At 41.7% G+C, this 20,566-nt stretch overlaps 2 protein-coding genes across 2 annotated transcripts in view; one reads left to right on the forward strand and one right to left on the reverse strand.

Annotated features, from left to right (window-relative positions):
* Positions 1-1,149, reverse strand: part of ddx51 (DEAD (Asp-Glu-Ala-Asp) box polypeptide 51) — a 6,093-nt gene extending 4,944 nt beyond the window's left edge. Inside the window, exons 1-4 of the mRNA XM_064937382.1 lie at positions 960-1,149; positions 490-815; positions 186-388; positions 1-86 (exon numbers count right to left, since the gene is read on the reverse strand). The exon at positions 1-86 is cut by the window's left edge and continues 65 nt beyond it. Coding sequence (XP_064793454.1) covers positions 1-86; positions 186-388; positions 490-815; positions 960-982 — 638 coding nt within the window. The 5' untranslated portion in view covers positions 983-1,149. The remainder of the gene's footprint in view (positions 87-185; positions 389-489; positions 816-959) is intronic.
* A 326-nt stretch (positions 1,150-1,475) lies between these two features.
* Positions 1,476-20,226, forward strand: LOC135514145 (centromere-associated protein E-like). The gene is made up of 59 exons (XM_064937383.1): positions 1,476-1,624; positions 1,921-2,030; positions 2,126-2,215; positions 2,782-2,900; positions 2,983-3,102; positions 3,931-4,012; positions 4,118-4,185; positions 4,267-4,374; positions 4,464-4,515; positions 4,640-4,727; positions 4,815-4,944; positions 5,051-5,170; positions 5,271-5,423; positions 5,522-5,663; positions 6,570-6,645; positions 6,737-7,043; positions 7,143-7,199; positions 7,334-7,501; positions 7,732-7,806; positions 7,933-8,001; positions 8,102-8,233; positions 8,362-8,539; positions 8,654-8,808; positions 9,183-9,476; positions 9,575-9,721; positions 9,805-9,918; positions 9,997-10,080; positions 10,194-10,310; positions 10,401-10,622; positions 10,724-10,831; positions 10,921-11,142; positions 11,247-11,309; positions 11,867-11,965; positions 12,117-12,278; positions 12,375-12,596; positions 12,699-12,794; positions 12,889-12,972; positions 13,059-13,175; positions 13,267-13,479; positions 13,578-13,661; positions 13,750-13,971; positions 14,055-14,150; positions 14,239-14,322; positions 14,409-14,525; positions 14,616-14,837; positions 15,011-15,094; positions 15,182-15,277; positions 15,539-15,619; positions 15,723-15,860; positions 17,066-17,260; positions 17,352-17,567; positions 17,679-17,891; positions 18,003-18,206; positions 18,302-18,478; positions 18,582-18,694; positions 18,847-18,944; positions 19,035-19,170; positions 19,263-19,579; positions 19,996-20,226. The coding sequence occupies exons 1-59, from the start codon at positions 1,569-1,571 to the stop codon at positions 20,073-20,075; spliced, it is 7,992 nt and encodes a 2,663-aa protein (XP_064793455.1). The 5' UTR covers positions 1,476-1,568; the 3' UTR covers positions 20,076-20,226.
* The last annotated feature ends 340 nt before the right edge of the window (positions 20,227-20,566 follow it).

The raw sequence follows: 20,566 nt of genomic DNA on the forward strand, positions 1-20,566 counted from the left end.
ACGTCACCGATGGGGACTAAGTTGCTTGTAATGTCTCTCTGGATTACATCTGGTTCAGCAAGCCACTTGGGCAGGACTCTTTGTACCTAACATATTAAATATATAAAATGTATCATGAACATACTGTAAAGACATTTCCCACAAGTTATATCAACGCGCTAGTGCACTTCACCAAACGACGGTACCTTTTGAATAATCTTTTTCTCAAATCCTCCTAGTATGGTGAAACCAGTCTGAGAGGGACTTGTTTCTGTGTCTTGTATTGACTGGTCAGTCTGCATTTTCTCCACCATTTCATCATCATTTTTTAGCGGCTCTGTTTTGTCAGCAGCAGCAGCCTCTTGCAGGTTTATATTCTTATTGTGGACAGATGTCTGCTTCATCCCATCTAAGGAGAGAAACAAAGACAATAAGGAATATAAAATAAGTTCTTATGAATGTTATACCATTTCAACTGTAAATGTGTGATATAAAATAATAGATACACACCTTTGTGCTCTTCTGTCAGTTGCATCTTTTTCGTATTCTTCTTCTTTCGTGCATTATCACCCTCGGAAAGTTCTTCGGGGTCCTGGTTTACTTGCTCTTTCCTCTTCTTTGGGTGTTTTGTCTCATCGAGGTTGCCTCCCTTGTTTTTTCTTTTCTTCTTCACCGAGGTGTCCCCGTCATTCTCAACTGTTGTTTTTGACTGATATTCTTCTTGACATGACAAGCTCTGTTGCTCCTTGACTTTGGCCTTCCTCTGAAGCTTAGCCAACAACGCTTTGGCTCGAGATTCGTTTATGGAGCCATCATCTCCTTCATCCCCAAGGTATCTGTGAAAAGCATAGTCGTCAATGTACTTGGTTTCAGGTCCCCAATAAACACACTTCATAATATAACTACATAGCTAGCTGACTATGTCAAGCAAGAACTAAGGAAGCTAGCTAACGTTAGCGTACAACACACAGTGAACATACCTATTAATAAGGAACAGAGCCATTGTTCAAATGTTGAAAGGGGCCAAAAAATGAGATGTGGGCAATAACTTCAATAATGCAACGTTATCTAGCAGCCATTCCACAACAATATGTATTATAAGTTTAACTATTTTTGCTGTTTCACACGTGTGTGTTTTCCCAGAGCTTTTTAGAGAAAGGAGGTGTCTTACTGTTTAAAGTCGCTTTAAAATGACGTTTGTAGCTTCAGAAGAAGAGTTGACACAAAAAGGGTTGACCACTTTCAAAAATTGAAAGGTAATGCTTTCTTTATATCTTGTGAGTAAGTAACGCTAATCTTTTTTAAATCTTATTTGGTCATAGCTTAATATTCTAACTAGTGTTATCAATATTTGTATATATATTTTAATACAGTGAGCGCGTTATGAAAAGCCCGCTATTCTCGGAACCCACACCCCTGTAATATGCAGCCTTCCGAATTATGACACCGTCCAATGAAAACAAAGGATAAGACAGTGCGCACATTTTCAAACTCAACTTTTGAATCTAGCCAGAAAGCTAACGTTATTCATCGAGTGAAAGGTATTTAGTTAGCCTCCGGGGAAAGGGACTTATTTTTATATATATAAAATGGCAGAGGAATCTGCTGTCAAAGTGTGTGTACGGGTTCGACCTCTGATAGAAAGGTGAGGCTATTTTCTGAACTTTTTAAATATAGCTAGCTGGCTAACGTTAGTAAAGAATAAGCTAGCAATTGTGAGTAACGTTAGGTATCGTAGCATTCGCTAGCTGGTTAGCTCTGGCAGATGGCTATTTAATCTAACGTTAGCTAGTAAGCTAACAAAGCCAACGTTGGAAAATGTTGTGGTTTATGTCGGCTACACTGTATAATAACTGATACATTTGAGAAATTAGCTTGCTAGTTAACGTTGGCTAGCTTTGTCTGCGGATATTTATCTAACGTTCGTTACATTCGTCGTAGGGAGGAAACTGCTGCAGAAAGCGCTGAGCCAGTCAAGTTTTATTGGAAAACGGATAAGAAGACAATTCATCAGGTCGACGATGGAAATCTTACCAAGAACTTCAGCTTTGGTGAGTTTTCAAAAAGGCGAGGATGAATGCTGTCTGTTATACTGTGTCTGAACGTGTAGGCAATCACTTCTGTGTCTTATTTGTTTCCCTGACAGACCGTGTATTTAGTGCTGAAGAAACAACTCTGCAGCTGTACCAGGAACTTGCAAAGCCTCTTGTTGTCTCCACTGTTGAAGGTTATAATGGTAAAGGAGGGATACATTATCTTCTCAGATTACAGTATTTTGACCATAACTCTATTTATTTTACCAGGTAAGTTGACTGAGAACACATTCTCATTTACAGCAACGACCTGGGGAATAGTTACAGGGGAGAGGAGGAGGAGGATGAATGAGCCAATTGTAAGCTGGGGGTGATTAGGTGATGGTATGAGGGACAGCTTTGGGATATTAGCCAGGACACCGGGGCTAACACCCCTACTCTTACAATAAGTGCCATGGGCTATTTAGTGATCAGAGTCAGGACACCCTTTTAACACAGGGCAGTGTCCCCAATCACTGCCCTGGGGAATTAGGATATATTTATTTTGACCTGAGGAAAGAGTACTTCTACTGGCCCTCCAAAACCACGTCCAGCAGCGTCTAGTCTCCCATCTAGGGACCGACCCTGCTTAGCATCAGAAGCAAGCCAGCAGTGGTATGCTGATGGCTATATTAACCCTATTTAGTAACACTGTAGTTGTATTTGAAATCTCTATTGGGTTAACTTGTTTGTTGACATATATATTAAGTGGCATACATTATTTTCTCAGGAACAATATTTGCTTATGGACAAACTTCATCTGGAAAGACTTTCACTATGATGGGGAGTTCTCTTACTCCAGGAGTTATACCCCTTGCCATGGAGGATGTCTTCCAGACGATAAAAAATGTGAGTAGTAGTAGATTGTTTATTTTCTATAATATGCACGTGTTTAGTGTTATAAGTGGTTTTGCTTTCATTTTTACTTTAGTGTCCAAAAAAGGAGTTCCTCCTGAGGGTGTCATACTTGGAGATCTACAATGAAACCGTGACAGATTTGCTCTGTGACAGTTGGAAAAGGAAACCTCTAGAGATCCGAGAGGGAAACAATGTAAGTTTGATGGATATATTGTAAGACAATATAACTTTAAGACGATAATAAAGATATGACTGGGGTGTATTCATTACACTGATTCTTGTGAAAAATGTTTCTCAAAGTGAACGAAACAGGGATGGACCTACATATCCCATTCATAGACGCTAACTACCTTTTAGGGCCTATTGACGACAGTATCTTCTGGACGAGGGAGTTTTGTTAAGAGTCCCAACGCTCTTTCTGAATGTCAAAATGCATCACTTGCGGTACAGTTTTGAAAACATGAGGAACATATCTTTCATATCAGCAAAAAAAAGGTTAAATTACTACACACCATTTTTTTATGGTTGGTGTTCCCACATGGCCATATCTCCATGTTACAGCACTTGTTGACAAGACTGACAGAAGGCATAGGCGGTCACCTGTGCTTATTGGCAATCTAGCGTGCCCCGAACACCTGTGTAAGTGTAACAGAGGAGGACGTATACTTCGTCAACTGGAGGCACACAGCATATGGATCTGTGCAAAACTGATTCAGTAGGTGCATATTTTTTAATTTGAAAGATTGTTTCTTGCTGATCTGAAAGATAAGGGGCATTATCAGCATGCGTTTCAAAACTGTTTCTAGCGACAGTTATTGACGTTTCCAAACATTAAAACACAGCTTCATAATTGTAGTTAATCTCCAGATAAGGGTTTTCGAGACCTAGAACCCATCTTAATTTGTCCAATAGAAACTCTTGTTTTAGTTGCACAACAGTACATTTTGCAACCTTTGGACTGATGTTTACAACCCTGGTATTTTGAATGGTGAAGTAAATGGTGAAATGCCTGTCTTTGCAGAAAAATGTCTATGTAGCTGACCTAACTGAGGAACTGGTGACATCTCCTGAACAAGCCCTTGCGTGGATTAGAAAAGGAGAAAGTAAAATACTCTTCCTTATTTCATCATGCTAGACTAAGTATAGTCTATGTATTGCTTGAAGAACATATTGACACTATTCTATTTGATGTTAAATGTATCCGCTAGAGAATCGCCATTATGGAAAGACAAAAATGAACCAGCGAAGCAGTCGTTCGCACACAATTTTTCGCATGGTGAGATATTTTGTTATACATCACAATAGACAATGCATTTCTGGTATCTGTGCTGGAGATGATGCTGATGCTTTTTCTTAGATCTTGGAGAGTCGTGACAGGGGTGACTCTGCATCTGGTGAAAATTCAGACAGGGGTGACTCTGCATCTGGTGAAAATTCAGACTGTGCTATTATTGTGTCCCATTTGGTAAGCTGCCACAGTCAAGTGTGTTTTGTGAACTCTGATATGGGTCTTCCATTTTGTATTTTTTCTTACCAGTCTTCATTTTCATGTAGAATTTGGTTGACCTGGCTGGGACTGAGCGAGCAAGTCAAACAGGTGCTGAAGGTAAGTGGTTTGATACCTGTGCTAATGTAACAACAGTGTGAAATATCGGAATCTGAACAGACTTCATTTGGTGGTCGATTTCAGTTGCTATTGGTATTTTCTGACTTGACATCTGATATTGTAGGTACACGTTTCAAAGAAGGATGTAATATAAATCGCAGCCTGTTCACCCTCGGTCAAGTGATCAAGAAACTGTCTGATGAAACCCAGAAGTAGGTGTTAGTTATTTATTCTTTTTTTTAGCTTAACTTATGCCATGTGTTTAATGTTCACTAATGTCATTTTATCCATACATTCAGGGGTTTCACTAACTACAGGGACAGTAAACTCACCCGCATTCTCCAAAATTCCTTGGGTGGAAATGCAAAAACTGTCATCATCTGCACCATCACCCCAGTTACTCTGGAAGAAACACTTAGCACTCTTCAAGTGGGTGACTTTTTTTGTCAGACTTCCATCTTAAATCCTTATTTTTAAATATTTGAATGTAAGACAAATGTTGCAATCTAATCAACTGCCCATCTCTACAATCTAGTTTGCTAGTGCAGCAAAGAACATGAAGAATGACCCGCATGTCACAGAGGTTTCTGATGACGGAGCCCTTCTGAGAAGATACAGAAATGAAATTGCAGACCTCAAGCGCAGACTTCTTGAGGCAAGTCTACCTGTACCGGCTATTGGGGTTCTTTAGAAATGTTGCTGGCTCTCCAAGTATTTGTAAATTCAACTTTTTTATATTTGTACACTGCCTTAAGGTCTCATCAGTCACTCAAACAACTGCGACAGAAAAGGAGACTCTGTCCCAGATTTTGCAAGAGAAGGATCAGCTCCAAAGAGAACAAGAGGACCGGTATAGGAATTTAACCAAACTTCTAGTCACTTCGGCAAACTTCGTTACCATCAAAAAGGTAGACTTTTAGTGCCTTGCAGATAAGTATATGATGCGTTATTCCTTTATTTTAGTACCCATTTAATTTTTTCTGTTTAATCATGTCTGTTTGTAAAGATGCCGAAACGCAGGGTTACGTGGGGTGGAAAACTGCCATCGCCAGCCTTCCACCATGATGGAGAGTCGGATCTAAGCTTTGCTGAGCCTTTTCTCAAAAAGAGAAAAGCTGATATGTCTGTCTTGACAGAGCAGAATGAAGGTAAGTACTCATAGGAAAAATATACTTAATACCAATCTCAGTGATAGCTTTTACTCTGCTATATACAGTATGCAATATTTTGCCATACGCAGTGCTTGACTCAATGGAGCAGGGGCTCAATGGAGCGGAGTACCGGCACCTAAAATGTTCTACTGCTTGAGCTCCTGCTCCTCTTATAGAATTTTAGATCAAAAGTATTGTGTAGCAGTCCTCCAAAGTGGGGCAGCGTTCTAAGGAAATGTATCGCCGTGATAGAGGCATTACTACAGACCCAGGTTCATTCACGGGCTGTGCTACCGGCCATGGCTGGGAGTTCCATAGAACGGTGCACAATTGGCCCAGTGTCGTCTGGGTTAGGGGTGGGTGGGTTTTTACTTGGCTCATCGCGCCCTAGTGACTCCTTGTGGCGGGCCGGGTGCCTGCAAGCTGACCCAGGTCGCCAGTTGAATAGTGTTTCCTCCGACACATTGGTGTGGCTGGCGGGTGTTAAGGAGCGAGGGTGCTCAGACAAGATCAAAATTGGGGAGAAAGGGGAGGTAAAATACACAAAAGAGATTGTATATTGTGGTGCTCCTGCACCTTTTTATTTTTTGTTTTTCACCTTTATTTAACTAGGCAAGTCAGTTAATTACACATTCTTATTTTCAATGACTGCCTAGGAACAGTGGGTTAACTGCCTGTTCAGGGGCAGAACAACAGATTTGTATCTTGTCAGCGCGGGGATTTGAACTTGCAACCTTTCGGTTACTAGTCCAACTTTCTTACCACTAGGCTACCCTGCCGCACCTAAACAGTACCAGCACCCAAAAGTTGTACCGGAACCTATTTCAGTCTAAGTCGAGCACTGGCCGTACTGGTACATGAATCCTGATCAATTGCTTGTTTTTTTTGTTTGTGTATTCACAGATGGCGGGGAGTTCGATTCTACCTTTGACATGGAGATGAACCAGAGCAATCTGACCGTGCGTGGTTTTGCAGAAAGGTGAACATGGACTATTGCCATTTTATCTTTACACATTCCTTACGGCTTGTTGTCCTTTATACTCATGTTCCTACATTCTCTTCTTTTCTAGTGAATTTTTATCTCCAAACCAACTAAACAAATTGTCTGAGAAGGTGTCCTGTCTGGAGCTCCAGCTGGAAAATGAGACTCAGCAGAAGCAGGAGGCCATGGAGGAAGTGGAGACATTTCAGAGGCGGGTTGTGGAACTGGAGAAGCAGCTAGAAGAAAAGACTCTAATGCCTGCTGATGCACAGTTGGACAATGAGACTCAGCAGAACCAGGAAGCCATGGAGAAGGTGGCTACTTTCGAGATGAGGGTTGCTGAACTGGAGAAGCAGCTAGAAAATTCTCAAATGCCTGCTGATGCACAGGAACAGGTTGGTGATCACCAATTCCTTCTCACTGTTTTATTGTACAGAATGTTGAATCCTTTAATCTAAATGAAAAACATGTATAACTATCTTTTTTTTTTTCAGATGAAAAAGGGATTTGAAGAGACCATTCAACTCTGTGAGACGTTGGTGTCTGAGAAGGTATATAGCTATTTTTATATAGTATATGTGTGTGTATATAGCTATTTATTTATATATATATTTATTTATATATTTATATATATATAAAAAAAATTTTTTGAATACTTTCACCTCACCATGCTGTCTGTTGACAGGAAATGGTTGCTACTGAGCGTGATTATCTCAAGCAGGAGCTCAACATCCTAATGGAACAGACTGAAAACTTGAAAAAAGAAAAGGCTGTACTTCTTCAGGAGATGGAAGAGAAGAAAGAGATGGATGAATTCAATTCTTTGGAAGAGGAGAGCAAAAGAGAATATGAGGTTATAGACTGCTGCGTAGATTGCCTAGAGATGTCAAAAGTTCTATAACCAACCAAATTTCAATGTATTAATTAAAATTGGAATGTACTATGTATGGTATGAGCCAATTGCAAGCCCATAAATATCATATCTTAGGGACTTATTAGAAGTCATTAAGATGACTAGCACTTCTGAAATGCTCCCTTGCTGGTTTGTAGCTTTGCACTCATTGGCTTTTATTAACCCCACAGAAAGAACTACTGAATGACATTTCCTCCTTAAAGAAGGCCATGGAGGCCTCGGGACGCAAATCTCAAGAGCTTGAGGTAAAACTATGAAATGTTTAGGCAGAAGCAAAAAGCTGCATCTAACGAGATGTCTTGTGGGTCTGTTTTGTCAATGAGTGCTGGGTTGCATGGCTGTTTGATTTGCCAAATCTGATCCATCCCTAGGCTAATCTGGTGGCAATGTCCGAGGAGTTGAAAAAGAAAGGCGACTGGGCAGAGGAACTACAAAGATCGGTACATTCATTTTTGCTAATTGATTTGTTCTTGACGTGTTCACAAGGGTTGCTGTTGCAGCACCACCCTGGTGTAACAGCCATCATACTTTTCTCTTAAGAGTGACGTTGACTTGGTCCAACAAGTGAAGCAGCTGCGACGCTCTCTGGATGATGCTGAGGGGTTGAGCCGTGACACTAAGAAGGAGTGGGCCCACCTGCGCAGTGAAAATATATCACTCAAAGAGAGGGCTGTAAGTTTCCCCTACTTTTGTGCCAATATGTCAGTTTGCAGCCTGTATTTAAATGTAAACTGCACTCCATAGATGGACCATTATCGTGTTGTATTACCCCTAACGTTATGCTCTGGCCTTGCTTTCAGGTCACACTAACTGCTGGCTATGAGAGGATGGAAGCTCAGGTGAATGGCCTTCGACATCAGTTGGAGACAGAAAAATTGAGTTTTAAAAAGATGCAGGTTGACCTTCAGAGGGAATTACAGGGGGCCTTTGAGGAGAACACCAAGCTTACTACTCTTCTGGATGGAAAAGTTCCCAAAAGTTTGTACTCTTGGTTGTCTTTTGTATAGTATTTCCTCTTCTCCAGCCTTTCATTTATTTGCCATGTAGTTAATGAATGACCTATCTAACATGGGGTGTCCTCTTTTTGCTTAGATCTTATAGACAGTATTGAACTTGAGAAAACAGTTGCTGACCTGAAGAAAGAGCTGGAGAAGTCTCATGAAGATGAGCGAACCCTACAAGCTAAGATCGAGGATTTGAGTGCACTGCAGGATCTTCCAGATAAAGTCAACAGTTTTATGAAGCAGGTAAACCTGTTTGATACGATGTAGAACAGTTCCCCAAATGTTTATAATTTGGCCGCTCAAGTATTGTAAAAAAATATATATACATAAATGTTGTACATAGAATATGGTAGAAACACCAGCAAATCATGTTCAACTGATTTTAATTTTGGAATTCTGTTCCAATGTATTCCCACACATAGTAGAGAGATGTATGTAATCAATGTTTTAAATTATTGTTTTGGGCTTCTTGAGGTCAATTTGTAGTCTATAAATTATGTTCTCGCCCCCTGACCATCCGCCCAAGAAAAAAATTGTTTTATGATCCCTGACGTAGAAAAGAGACTTGTATTTTGTAAGAAGTCCTATCTTTTAATTAATGTCCTATGGCTGTTCAGGTATGTGGTCTCACGGAGGAGCTCTGTGCAGTCCAAAAAGAGAGAGACATGCTGGTGTCTGCTAAGGCCTGCAGTGAGGAGGAAGCTCATCAATTCAGAGAACATGTCCAGAGCTCACAGGAGCAGCTAGTCAAACTTCAAGATGATCTGAGCAAAGCAGAGTTGAGGGAAAACGACCTAACCCAGCAGTGCACTGACATCACTGAGCAACTGGAGACTCTCCGTAAGGACTTGGCGCGCTCCTCTCTGGAGAACAGTCAGCTTCTGACTACTGTGGAAGAGTCCAGCCTGAGAGTAAATTGGTCTTTGGTCCTTGTTAAATCACATGATCTTGAATGTGTTTGTTGAATCTTCTATAAGGCTGTCCTCCAACAATGTATTTTTTTATTTAGCTGAAGGAGAATGAACAGTATCGCGCATCAATTGAAGATCAATTGTGTGGAATGCAACAAGTCATGAAAGAGTTGGAGGAGAAGCTTGCTGACAGTGAATCATCCAAGGAAAAATCTTACAATTTATCCCAGGAACACCAAGATCAGGTGCAGTGCCTCTCAAAACAACACATTTCAGCTGTCTCCTTACAGTAGGTATTTACAATTTATTTGCTTCATTTGTACTTCAGATAAGGCAGCAGAGTGAAGAGGTGATACAGGTCCAGGCAGAACTAAAATGGCAACAGCATCTGAACTCAGAACAGCAGTCATGTGCCCAACAAGATGATCAACATCGGCTACAAGTCAGTGTCTTTTATACAAGTTATGGCCTGGGATCACTTTTAAATGGAAGATTTAAATTATCTTTCTCATTTGCACAGATACAGGAACTACGAGCTGCATTGGAGACCATGACAGAGGAAAGGAGCCAATTGAACAGTGACTTGCAGCAAAATATGGAAATGGTGAGGCCATGTTTTTGTTCATCCAACCACTGCACTTTGATGGTGTAGTTAACAGTAAACAAAAACATGGAAGTGCCAGTTATATTGATGTGATATTACTCTCTCCTCTATAGGCTGCAGAGACTGAGGGACTTCTCCATTCCATCCAAGAGGAGCTCAGACAACAGAAACAAGTGAACTCTGACCTTGAGAGCCAAAGTTTACAGAAGGATTCTCTTCTAGAACAGCAGGTTAGTTTATTTGACTTTCATTTTAGTAGTATGTTTCTTCAGTCGTTTTGTAATAAAACAATTAGATCTTACCTTTTTTTCTCCTCAAAGATGAGGCAGCTGAGTGACGCACTTGAGTCTGGGCAAGCTGAGAGAGAGTGTCTCCTTTTTGAGAAGACAGACAGCTCTCAGAATCATGCAGAGGAGTTGGAGAAGCTGCGCTCTACTGTGACCTCACTGACTGAAGAGCGAGACCAGTTCCAGGAGATACTGGAGGGAATCCGAGAGGAGAGGAACCAGCTCAAGAGAGACCTGGAGGAGAATGTGGACATGGTGGGTGATTGATCGATATAAATACACTATTTCGAAAATGCACACACTAATTTCAATTGGAAGCTTTTTGTATTACAAGTTTACGTTTTATATTTTTGCAGATGATTGAAAATCAGGAGGAACTACGGGTGGCACTTGAAAAGATATACCATCAAGAGGAAAATATGAAACCTACGGAGACTGCAAATCTAGAGGAGCTGCAAAGTCAGGTAAAAATGTGCTTTTACTTGCACAACAGAATTAATTGTCACATCAATCGAAGTGTAGATTCTGATATGAATGCTAACCTACTCTTCAGATGAAGCAGCTGAATGAGGAGCTTGAGTCTGTGCGAACTGAGAGAGAGTGTCTCCTGTTTGAGAAGACCAATAGCCTTCCGAATCATGCAGAGGAGTTGGCGAAGCTGCTCTCTACTGTGACCTCACTGACTGGAGAGAGAGACCAGCTCCAGGAGATACTGGAGGGAGTCAGAGTGGAGAGGAACCAGCTCAAGAGAGACCTGGAGGACAATGTGGAGATGGTGAGTCTGAGTTACTTTTATATCTTTTGAAATCCGTAATTTCTACTTTTATCCTATTTTGTGTATCCACGTGATTTGACAGAATACATGTATTTGTTCGACAGCAACATCTGAACTCAGCACACCAGCCCCATAGAGAACATCAGGAGACTGACCTACGTTTGCAGGTAAGTCATTGTTTATACACTGAGTGCACAAAACATTAAGAACACCTCTTTTTATGACATGGACTAACCAGGTGAAAGCTATGACCCCTTATTGATGTCACTTGTTAAGTTCACTTCAATCTGTGTAGATGATAAAGGGGAGGAGACTGGTTAAAGAAGGATTTTTAAGCCTTGAGACAAAGATTGTGTATGTGTGCCATTGAGGGTGAATGGAATGACAAATTATTTAAGAACTACAACGCTGCAGGTTTTTTCAAGCACAGTTTTCCGTGTCAAGAATGGTTCACCACCTAAAGGACATCCAGCCAACTTGACACATCTGTGGGAAGCATTGGAGTCAACATGGGCCAGCTTCCCTATGGAATGCTTTTGATACTTTGTAGAGTCCATGCCCCAACGAATTGAGGCTGTTCTGAGGGCCCAACGCGCAGTGGGTGATTAACTCAATATTAGGAAGATGTTCTTAATGTTTTGTACACTGTATATTCAGGTGATGCCGAACACCATGGTTCAACTGTATTTGTTTATTAATTATTGCTTTCCATTGTTGCCGATAGATGCAACTAGAGGCAGTGAAGGAGTTAGAGGAGCGACTGGAAGCTGTTAAAGAGGAGCGGAGCCAGCTGAAGACTGACCTTCAGGACAGTGTAGACATGGTGAGGAAATATTATACACTGCGTTATTCATAAGAGACGTGAGATTGAAATGTGCTTGTTGCACAAAGATTTTAATCAGTAATCTGCTCTTACTCTACTTTTTTGAAATGTGTGCATGTAACTGCAATTCATTTTTTAACCATTGTTTTAGATGATTGAGAATCAAGAGGAACTAAGGGAGGCTCAAGAGAAGATCAAATCGCTACAGGGGAAAATCCAACGACTTCAGACTCAGAATGCAGATGTTGAGACAAGATTGAACATCATAAATGTTCCAGAGAATACGTCCTGTCTAGGAGAGCTGCAAAACCAGGTGAGGTTCTTAGTCAGTTGTCGCCACGATGTACTACCTAAATGCAACCAATGTGTAGGCTGAATATATTTTTTATCTCCAAAACCAATCACAAAGATAAGGCAGCTGAATGAGGAGCTAAAGTCTGTGCGAGCTGAGAGCGAGCGTCTCCTGTCTGAGAAGACAGACAGCTCTCAGAATCATGCAGAGGAGTTGGAGAAGCTGCTCTCTACTGTGACCTCACTGACTGGAGAGAGAGACCAGCTCCAGGAGATACTGGAGGGAGTCAGAGAGGAGAGGAACCAGCTCAAGAGAGACCTGGAGGACAAAGTGGAGATGGTGAGTCGTAACTGTTTTACCCTTAGGGAGGCCATTTTTGGGGTGTAGATTGGCGCATCAAGCCGTGAGTGGGGGTGTAAAACGAATATGCGTTCCCCCTAGATCATACAAGTACATACAGAACCTAAACATCAGCAACATCTGAACTCAGAGCAACAAACTGAGAGGGAACATCAAGAAGCTCAACTTCAGCAGCAAGTTAGTCTGTCTATGATTTTATATGGTGATGTTAGAATATTGTTGAAACACTGGATAAGTTTCATTTGTATTTAAATGTTTAACTTTTGTACAGCTACAGCAGCTAGGAGAGGAACTGGAAACCATGACACAGGAGCGGTGTCAGTTGAAAGGTGACCTGCAGGAAAATCTGGAGATGGTGAGGCCATAGCGAAATGTTTTCCAGTTAACCAATCATCTGACTTTGAAGTGTGCTCCAAGTCTAACACGTTAGCTTTATTCTAGGCTGCAGAGACTCAGGGACTTCTCCATTCCATCCAAGAGGAGCTCAGACAACAGAGACAAGTGAACTCTGACCTTGAGAGCCAAAGTTTACAGAAGGAGTCTCTTCTAGAACAGCAGGTTAAAAGCCTTTTTCCTTTTTGACATGTAGCCTCTTCAGATCACATGCATATTGATGAAACATTTCACCTGTTTTCCCCCCCTAATAAAGGCTAAGCAGCTGAATGAGGAGCTTGAGTCTGTGCGAGCTGAGAGAGTGCGTCTCCTGTCTGAGAAGACAGACAGCTCTCAGAATCATGCAGAGGAGTTGGAGAAGCTGCTCTCTACTGTGTCCTCACTGACTGGAGAGAGAGACCAGCTCCAGGAGATACTGGAGGGAGTCAGAGAGGAGAGGAACCAGCTCAAGAGAGACCTGGAGGAGAATGTGAATGATGGATTACACAGAATGTTTAGACAATGCTCACACTAATTGCAATCAGAAGCTTTTTATATTACAAGTTTACATTTTATATTTTTTTTCAGATTGAAAACCAGGAGGAACTACGGGAGGCACTTGAAAATATGAAACCTACGGAGACTGCAAATCTAGAGGAGCTGCAAAGTCAGGTAAAATGTGCTTTTACTTGCACAACAGAATTCATTGTCACATCAATCGATGTGTAGATTCTAATATGAATGCTAACCTACTCTTCAGATGAAGCAGCTGAATGAGGAGCTTGAGTCTGTGCGAATTGAGAGAGAGCGTCTCCTGTCTGAGAAGACAGACAGCTCTCAGAATCATGCAGAGGAGTTGGAGAAGCTGCTCTCTACTGTGACCTCACTGACTGGAGAGAGAGACCAGTTCCAGGAGATACTGGAGGGAGTCAGAGAGGAGAGGAACCAGCTCAAGAGAGACCTGGAGGACAATGTGGACATGGTGAGTCTTGACTTAAATTCTACAATCACAATTGTTGATTTTTATTACTTATTTGACCCATGAATATGTTATCTTCAAACCAGTCCATCAAAGTCCAGGAGGAGTTGAAACAGCAGCAACATCTGAACTCAGAGCAACAGACTGAGAGGGAACATCAAGAAGCTCAACTTAAGCAACAAGTTAGTCTCGGTCTATGATTTTATATGGTGGTGATAGAATATTGTTGACGCACTGGATAAGTTTCATTTGTGCTTAACTTTTGTACAGCTACAGCAGCTAGGAGAGGAACTGGAAACCATGACACAGGAGCGGTGTCAGTTGAAGGGTGACCTGCAGGAAAATCTGGAGATGGTGAGGCCATAGCGAAATGTTTTCCAGTTAACCAATCATCTGACTTTGAAGTGTGCTCCAAGTCTAACACGTTAGCTTTATTCTAGGCTGCAGAGACTCAAGGACTTCTCCATTCCATCCAAGAGGAGCTCAGACAACAGAGACAAGTGAACTCTGACCTTGAGAGCCAAAGTTTACAGAAGGAGTCTCTTCTAGAACAGCAGGTTAAAAGCCTTTTTCCTTTTTGACATGTAGCCTCTTCAGATCACATGCATATTGATGAAACATTTCACCTGTTTCCCCCCCTGATAAAGGCTAAGCAGCTGAATGAAGAGCTTGAGTCTGTGCGAGCTGAGAGAGAGCGTCTCCTGTCTGAGAAGACAGACAGCTCTCAGAATCATGCAGAGGAGTTGGAGAAGCTGCTCTCTACTGTGACCTCACTGACTGGAGAGAGAGACCAGCTCCAGGAGATACTGGAGGGAGTCAGAGAGGAGAGGAACCAGCTCAAGAGAGACCTGGAGGACAAAGTGGAGATGGTGAGTAACTTAAATTCTCAAGAAATAAACATGATTTATTTGACCCATGAATGTGATTTCTTTGAACCAGTCCTTTAATGGAACAAAACAGCCGAAGTCAGTAAAAGCCTCTACTCATCCAGGTGATGGTGTCTCATAGTTGCTTGTTTACTGTTTTGTCACATTTTGTTCAGATGCAGCAGCTAGAGGAAGAAGGCACACACATGAGAGATGAGAGGGCCCAGATTCAGGGAGACCTGCAGGAAAATATGGAGCTGGTGAGTCAGAATTATTTATAGGCCTGTATTAGTTTTAAAATGTGTGTTTTTATAGAAATAATTTTTAAAAGCGTAATCTCGCCCCAGGTCATACAAGTCCAGAGGACATTAGAACAGCAGCAACGTCTGAACTCACAACAGCAGGCTGAGCGCGAACAACACGAGGACAAACTTAAACAACAAGTGAGTCGTAGTTAAACTATATAAACTCAGCAAAAACAGAAACGACCCTGTCTTTCAAAGATGGCTCCTTCCAGCTTTCATTAACTAGCTGAAGAACAACCTTGAGTACAGTATAGACATGGTGAGAGTCTGTATGACTGTTCTGATCTCGGAGAAGTAGATTCATAACGTGAGTGAGCCAGCAACCAAGCTTGAATGAGGGTTTGGTACATGTGGTTTGGGCTAAAATGGTTTTAAATGTTTACTTTGCATTTCCCTCAGATGAAGCAGCTGGAGGAGGAATGTAAAGGTTTCAAAGAAGGACAGTTTCACTTCAAAGTCGAAGCTGACACCTCACACAAGGTTTGTTTTTCATTGTATTGCATAAGTAATTCCTTCTGCTCTCTGAAATTGCTGTGGCATTTTTTATTTTTTTTAATTAACCCCCCTCCCCCCCCAATTCCAGATGCTTAGTGACGCGAACGCAACCATCTCCATATTGACAGAGCAGATCAATAACCTGGAGCAGAGCACCAGCTGTTGTACCACCAGGTCAGGAGAGGGACTGTGTTCCAGACTGGAAGGTTCAATGCAGAAGCTCCAGGTGGGCTAGAACTTGATTTTGTACTGAACAAAAAATATAAACACAACAATTTCAAAGATTTCACTGAGTTGCAGTTCACATAAGGGAATCAGTCAGTTTAAATAAATTAAGCTCTAATCTATGGATTTCACATAACTGGGAATACAGATATGCATCTGTTGGTCACAAAAACCTTTAAAAAAAATTAATGTAGGGGCGTGGATCAGAAAACCAGTCAGTATCTGGTGTGACCACTATTTGCCTCATGCAGCGTGACACATCTCCTTCACAAAGAGTTGATAAGGCTTTTGATTGTGGCCTGTGGATTGTTGTCCCACTCCTCTTCAATGGCTGTGTGAAGTTGCTGGATATTGACTGGAACACACTGTTGTACACTTCGATCCAGAACATCCCAAACATGCTCAATGGATAACATGTCTGAGTATGCAGGCCATGAAAAAAATGGGACATTTTCAGGTTCCAGGAATTGTGTCCAGATCCTTGCGACATGGGGCCGTGCGTTATCATGCTGAAACATGAGGTGATGACGGCAGATGAATGGCATGACAATGGGCCTCAGGATCTCATCACGGTATCTCTGTGCATTCAAAATGCCATTGACATAATGCAATTGTGTTTGTTATCTGTAGCTTATGCTTGCCCATACCATCAACCCACCACCATGGGGCACTCTGTCTGTTCACAACTTTGACATCAGCGAACTGCTTGCCCACACAACGCCATACACATGGTCTGCGGTTGTGAGGCCGGCTGGACATATTGGCAATTTCTCAGAAAAGACGGAGGCAGCTTATGGTAGAGAAATGAACATTCAAATTCTCTGGCAACTACTCTGGTGGACATTACTGTAGTCAGCATGCCAATTGCACGCTCCCTCATCTGTGGCGTTGTGTGACAAAACTGCACATTTTAGTGGCCTTTTGTTGTCCCCAGCACTAGGGGCACCTGTGTATTGATCATGCTGTTTCATTAGCTTCTTGATATGCCACACCTATCAGATGGTTGGATTATCTTGGCAAAGGAGAAATGCTCATTAGCAGTGACGTAAACAAATTTGTGCATGAAATATTACGTTTTTTGTGCACCTGGAACATGGAACCAACCCTTTGCGTTTTTATATTTTTGTTCAGTGTATATTTAAAATTCTTTACAAGTTCTTAATTTGATGGCAGCATAATAAAAGCAGTTATTCTATCCCATTGCAGGTGTCACTGGTGAGGCTCCAGCTTGTTATCAATGGTGCTTCTAAGCCTGGACATGGGTCCTTGTGTGACGTCAACCAAGTTGAAGAAGTCATGATACTGAAACTGTTGCCCCTTCTTCCAAAGCCCACACAAAAGATATATAGCAATATCAATAGATCTACTGTCCAGATCACTAACACAGTGTGGGATACAAAGGTACAAATAATCACATCTTTGTCATAGTTGCTACTTAAAGTGTAACTGCAATAGTTAACAATTTTTGCTAAATTGAGTGAAATCATTTTAGGTGCTGCTGAAGCTGTGTGCCAAGGATTACAAAACCCACATTGAAGCCCTGGTTCAGAATGACTTGGCTGTATTTGAGGAGAGGAGACTCCAGGACCTGCTCCTCTGTAGAGCCCAGGCACCCAGTCACTCAGTCAAGGTGGTTGAGAATGACCTCCTTGGAGTCTGGGACGAGAGACTGTCAGAGCTGTTGGACAGGAGAGAAGGTTACCTCCAGGTGGGTGGGCCTCACATTACTGCATAGTTGGGTTTTGTCTGTAAAATGAAACAGAAAATATATCTTTATACTGTATGTTGTGAAACTAATCATCTTGTATCATGTTCTAAGAAAATGAACAGTGTTTTGAAGAAGCTTGAGGAGAGCCTGGCCGCTCACCCAGCAGCAGTATCAGAGGAGCTGAGGGCGCGAGAGAGGAGCAACGAGGAGCTGAATGCTCTATGCATGGTCCACTCACCGGACTCAGCAGCAGTGGAGAATTTCCTGGAGCGAGAGCTGGCCCGGCGCTCTGCTTTGGCACAGGCCAACACACTGGCTCTCCAGGTAGTTAACCCCATCAATAATCTCCAGTCTTAGTTACCACATACAGAATGACAATTGTATCGCTGAGGTTGATCATGGTTTGTCTGAATGGTTTTTCCTCTTGCCTTGCAGGGATTGCGAGATGAGCGCTCTGGTTTGCTCAAAGAGCTAGGCGTGGTCCAAGCACAGGCTGACAGTCAGCTGAAAGAAGAGAGGAGTAAGACCTCTACTCTACTGCAGATACTGGAGCGTGCCTCCGTCAAGACTGAAGCTGACCTGCTGAGGGACAACCAGCAACTTACCCTGAAACGTCAGCAGTTGGATGGAGAAATCAAGGTACCATTTTAACTAGTTTTCAATCTCATGGATGATTTCCATTTTTCTAAGTGAACCTATGATTAGTTTACAACAGGTATGTTTTGTGTTTGCAGGAAATGCAGATGAGAGTTGATCAGCTGGAAGAGGACCAGATCAAAGCTGCTAATAGTGTCTCAAACCACAAACAAGCCACCCAGCTACTACAAACTGAGCTTCAGGATGCTTGTGCACAAGTCAAGGACAGGGAGGGCTCCATTCAAGTCCTAAAAGAGAAACTCAGAGAGATGGAAGTAAGGTTTGGCGCAAGGTGAAATTTCACCCCTGAGCTTTTATTTGTATTTTATGTGGGATGTGTTCAATACTGTATAAAGTTGTTTTATTTTTGGGGTATAGGTTATGGCTAAGAGAAGAGCATCACCTAGTGCTCTTCAGCATGAAGAGCTGAAGGCTAAAGTTTTGAAAATGGAGTTGGAGATGACTGCATCATCCTCTAATCACCAAGAACAGTAGGGTCTAATTTATTTAATCATGCCCTCCTATCTCATAGAAATGTGTATTCTTTCTTTGTCTGATTTGTACCACTGCTGAATTTGAGTATCTCTCCCGGAGTCATTGGAAAAATTGCATGTTTAGGACGTTCTGCATTTGTTCCCCTCAGGTTACTGAGGATGACGACGGTCCTGAACCACAAGGAGGACGCTCTGAGGACGCTGAAGGAGACTCTGAGAAGATCACAACAGGAGGGAGAACAGTCATGTAAATCTATTCATAGAATTTGAGGTGACCCCAAAACAGCAAGTTAATATTTAGATGAGCCCTAATTTGAGATGTTTGATTCTATTGCAGTCAATGAGGGACAGGATCTGCATGCCAGACTGATAACCACCAGAGGACGCACGGTCCAAAGCAACATTCTCCTTGAAAAGAACAAACTTGAGGAGGAACTGAAAAGGCTACAGAGCAATATTTCAGAATTGGAGAGGTGAAGATGGATCTGTTAGATTACTGTAATGCTTTGATGTTTCTTGTGAGCTCATATCACTGACCTCTGCTTTTTTGTCTCTGTTTTAACAGCCTTGTGTCCACTCAACAAGTAGAGATCACAAAGTGGAAGGCTAGAGCAATTAAGCTGAAGGAGAAGAAGAGGGATGTAGTAGACAAGCCTCTGTCTCCATGTACTCCTACAAAACACCGCCTTCCCATGAATTCTGAGCAGTTCCTCAACTCTCCCAAGAGGTTCCTCAACTCTCCCAAGAAGTTAATTGACTCTCCCAAGAAGTTCCTCGACTCTCCCAAGAGCAAGTTCTTCGATGTCCGTCCAGGCTCTGAATCCATGTCGATCAACTGTCCCAAGCAGTTTTTTGATAACTCCAACCTTGGAACCGTTCAAGGTAACTACGGTTAAATTTACTTGACTTTACCTTATAATTTCAGCTTGTATCCAGTCACCCAACAGCAGTTGGCCTTAATGAAATGACCTGTTTTACCAGAGGTTGCAGGTATTCCCATATCAGAAATTGAGGCTGCTGGAAGTGCAGAAGAGGGTAATTGGTGTAATCTGTGTGTTTGGGATAAGTGTTATTGCTAATTGGAGCACAAACACCTCATCTGGCTGTTAATGTCACTTGTCACATACTGGTGTAATGGAGTGCGGTATAAGGGTTGGTAACAAAATTGTGATAACACTTCATCACTGTTACTAACGTTAACGCTGTCTTTGGTATTTTAACCTATACCAGGTTTGCTTTGGTTCTGCATTGTTTTTTTATTTAGTATTGTTTTGGCTGATTTGGTCTTATCTTTTCAGATGCAAGCGCAAGTGTGGATAAAAAGGACGAATTTTGGCCTCTGTCACCAAAGCAATCTGATGTATGCAAACAACAGTAAATGTTTTACCTAATTGTACTAATCATTGTCTATTATTCAATGTTGGAAATATTTTCAATGTTTTCAATTGTATTTGTCAGTCCATTTTAGCTTTGATCCATTTGATTACATGTTTTATTGTTTAAAATAAAGAGCTGTTTCTTGAATAAGACTCAACTCAACCAGCTTTCTTTTTTGTTATGACTTGCAATTTCAAATGTTCTGACATAACAGCAGATGGCATTCTCGCACTATTTTGATTAAGATTGTCCATGTTTTGACAATGGAGGATTTGAAACGTTCTCTATGGAAGGTGGTCTTGATGTTCAATTTCTCCCATTTTAATTATTTTGAACTAAAGATTGTCCGTTCATGACTCATCATTGGAAGAGCTTTCTAAATCCACACAGTTTGAAAATTAAACTGATATCCCTTTTGACAATTCCAGAGATGGAGGATCACTAGGGCAATTACTGGAGTTGTTCAGGATTTTTGCCACTTTATGTTAATGG

The sequence above is a fragment of the Oncorhynchus masou genome, chromosome 25, assembly GCF_036934945.1.
Source record: "Oncorhynchus masou masou isolate Uvic2021 chromosome 25, UVic_Omas_1.1, whole genome shotgun sequence".
Lineage (NCBI taxonomy): Eukaryota > Metazoa > Chordata > Actinopteri > Salmoniformes > Salmonidae > Oncorhynchus > Oncorhynchus masou.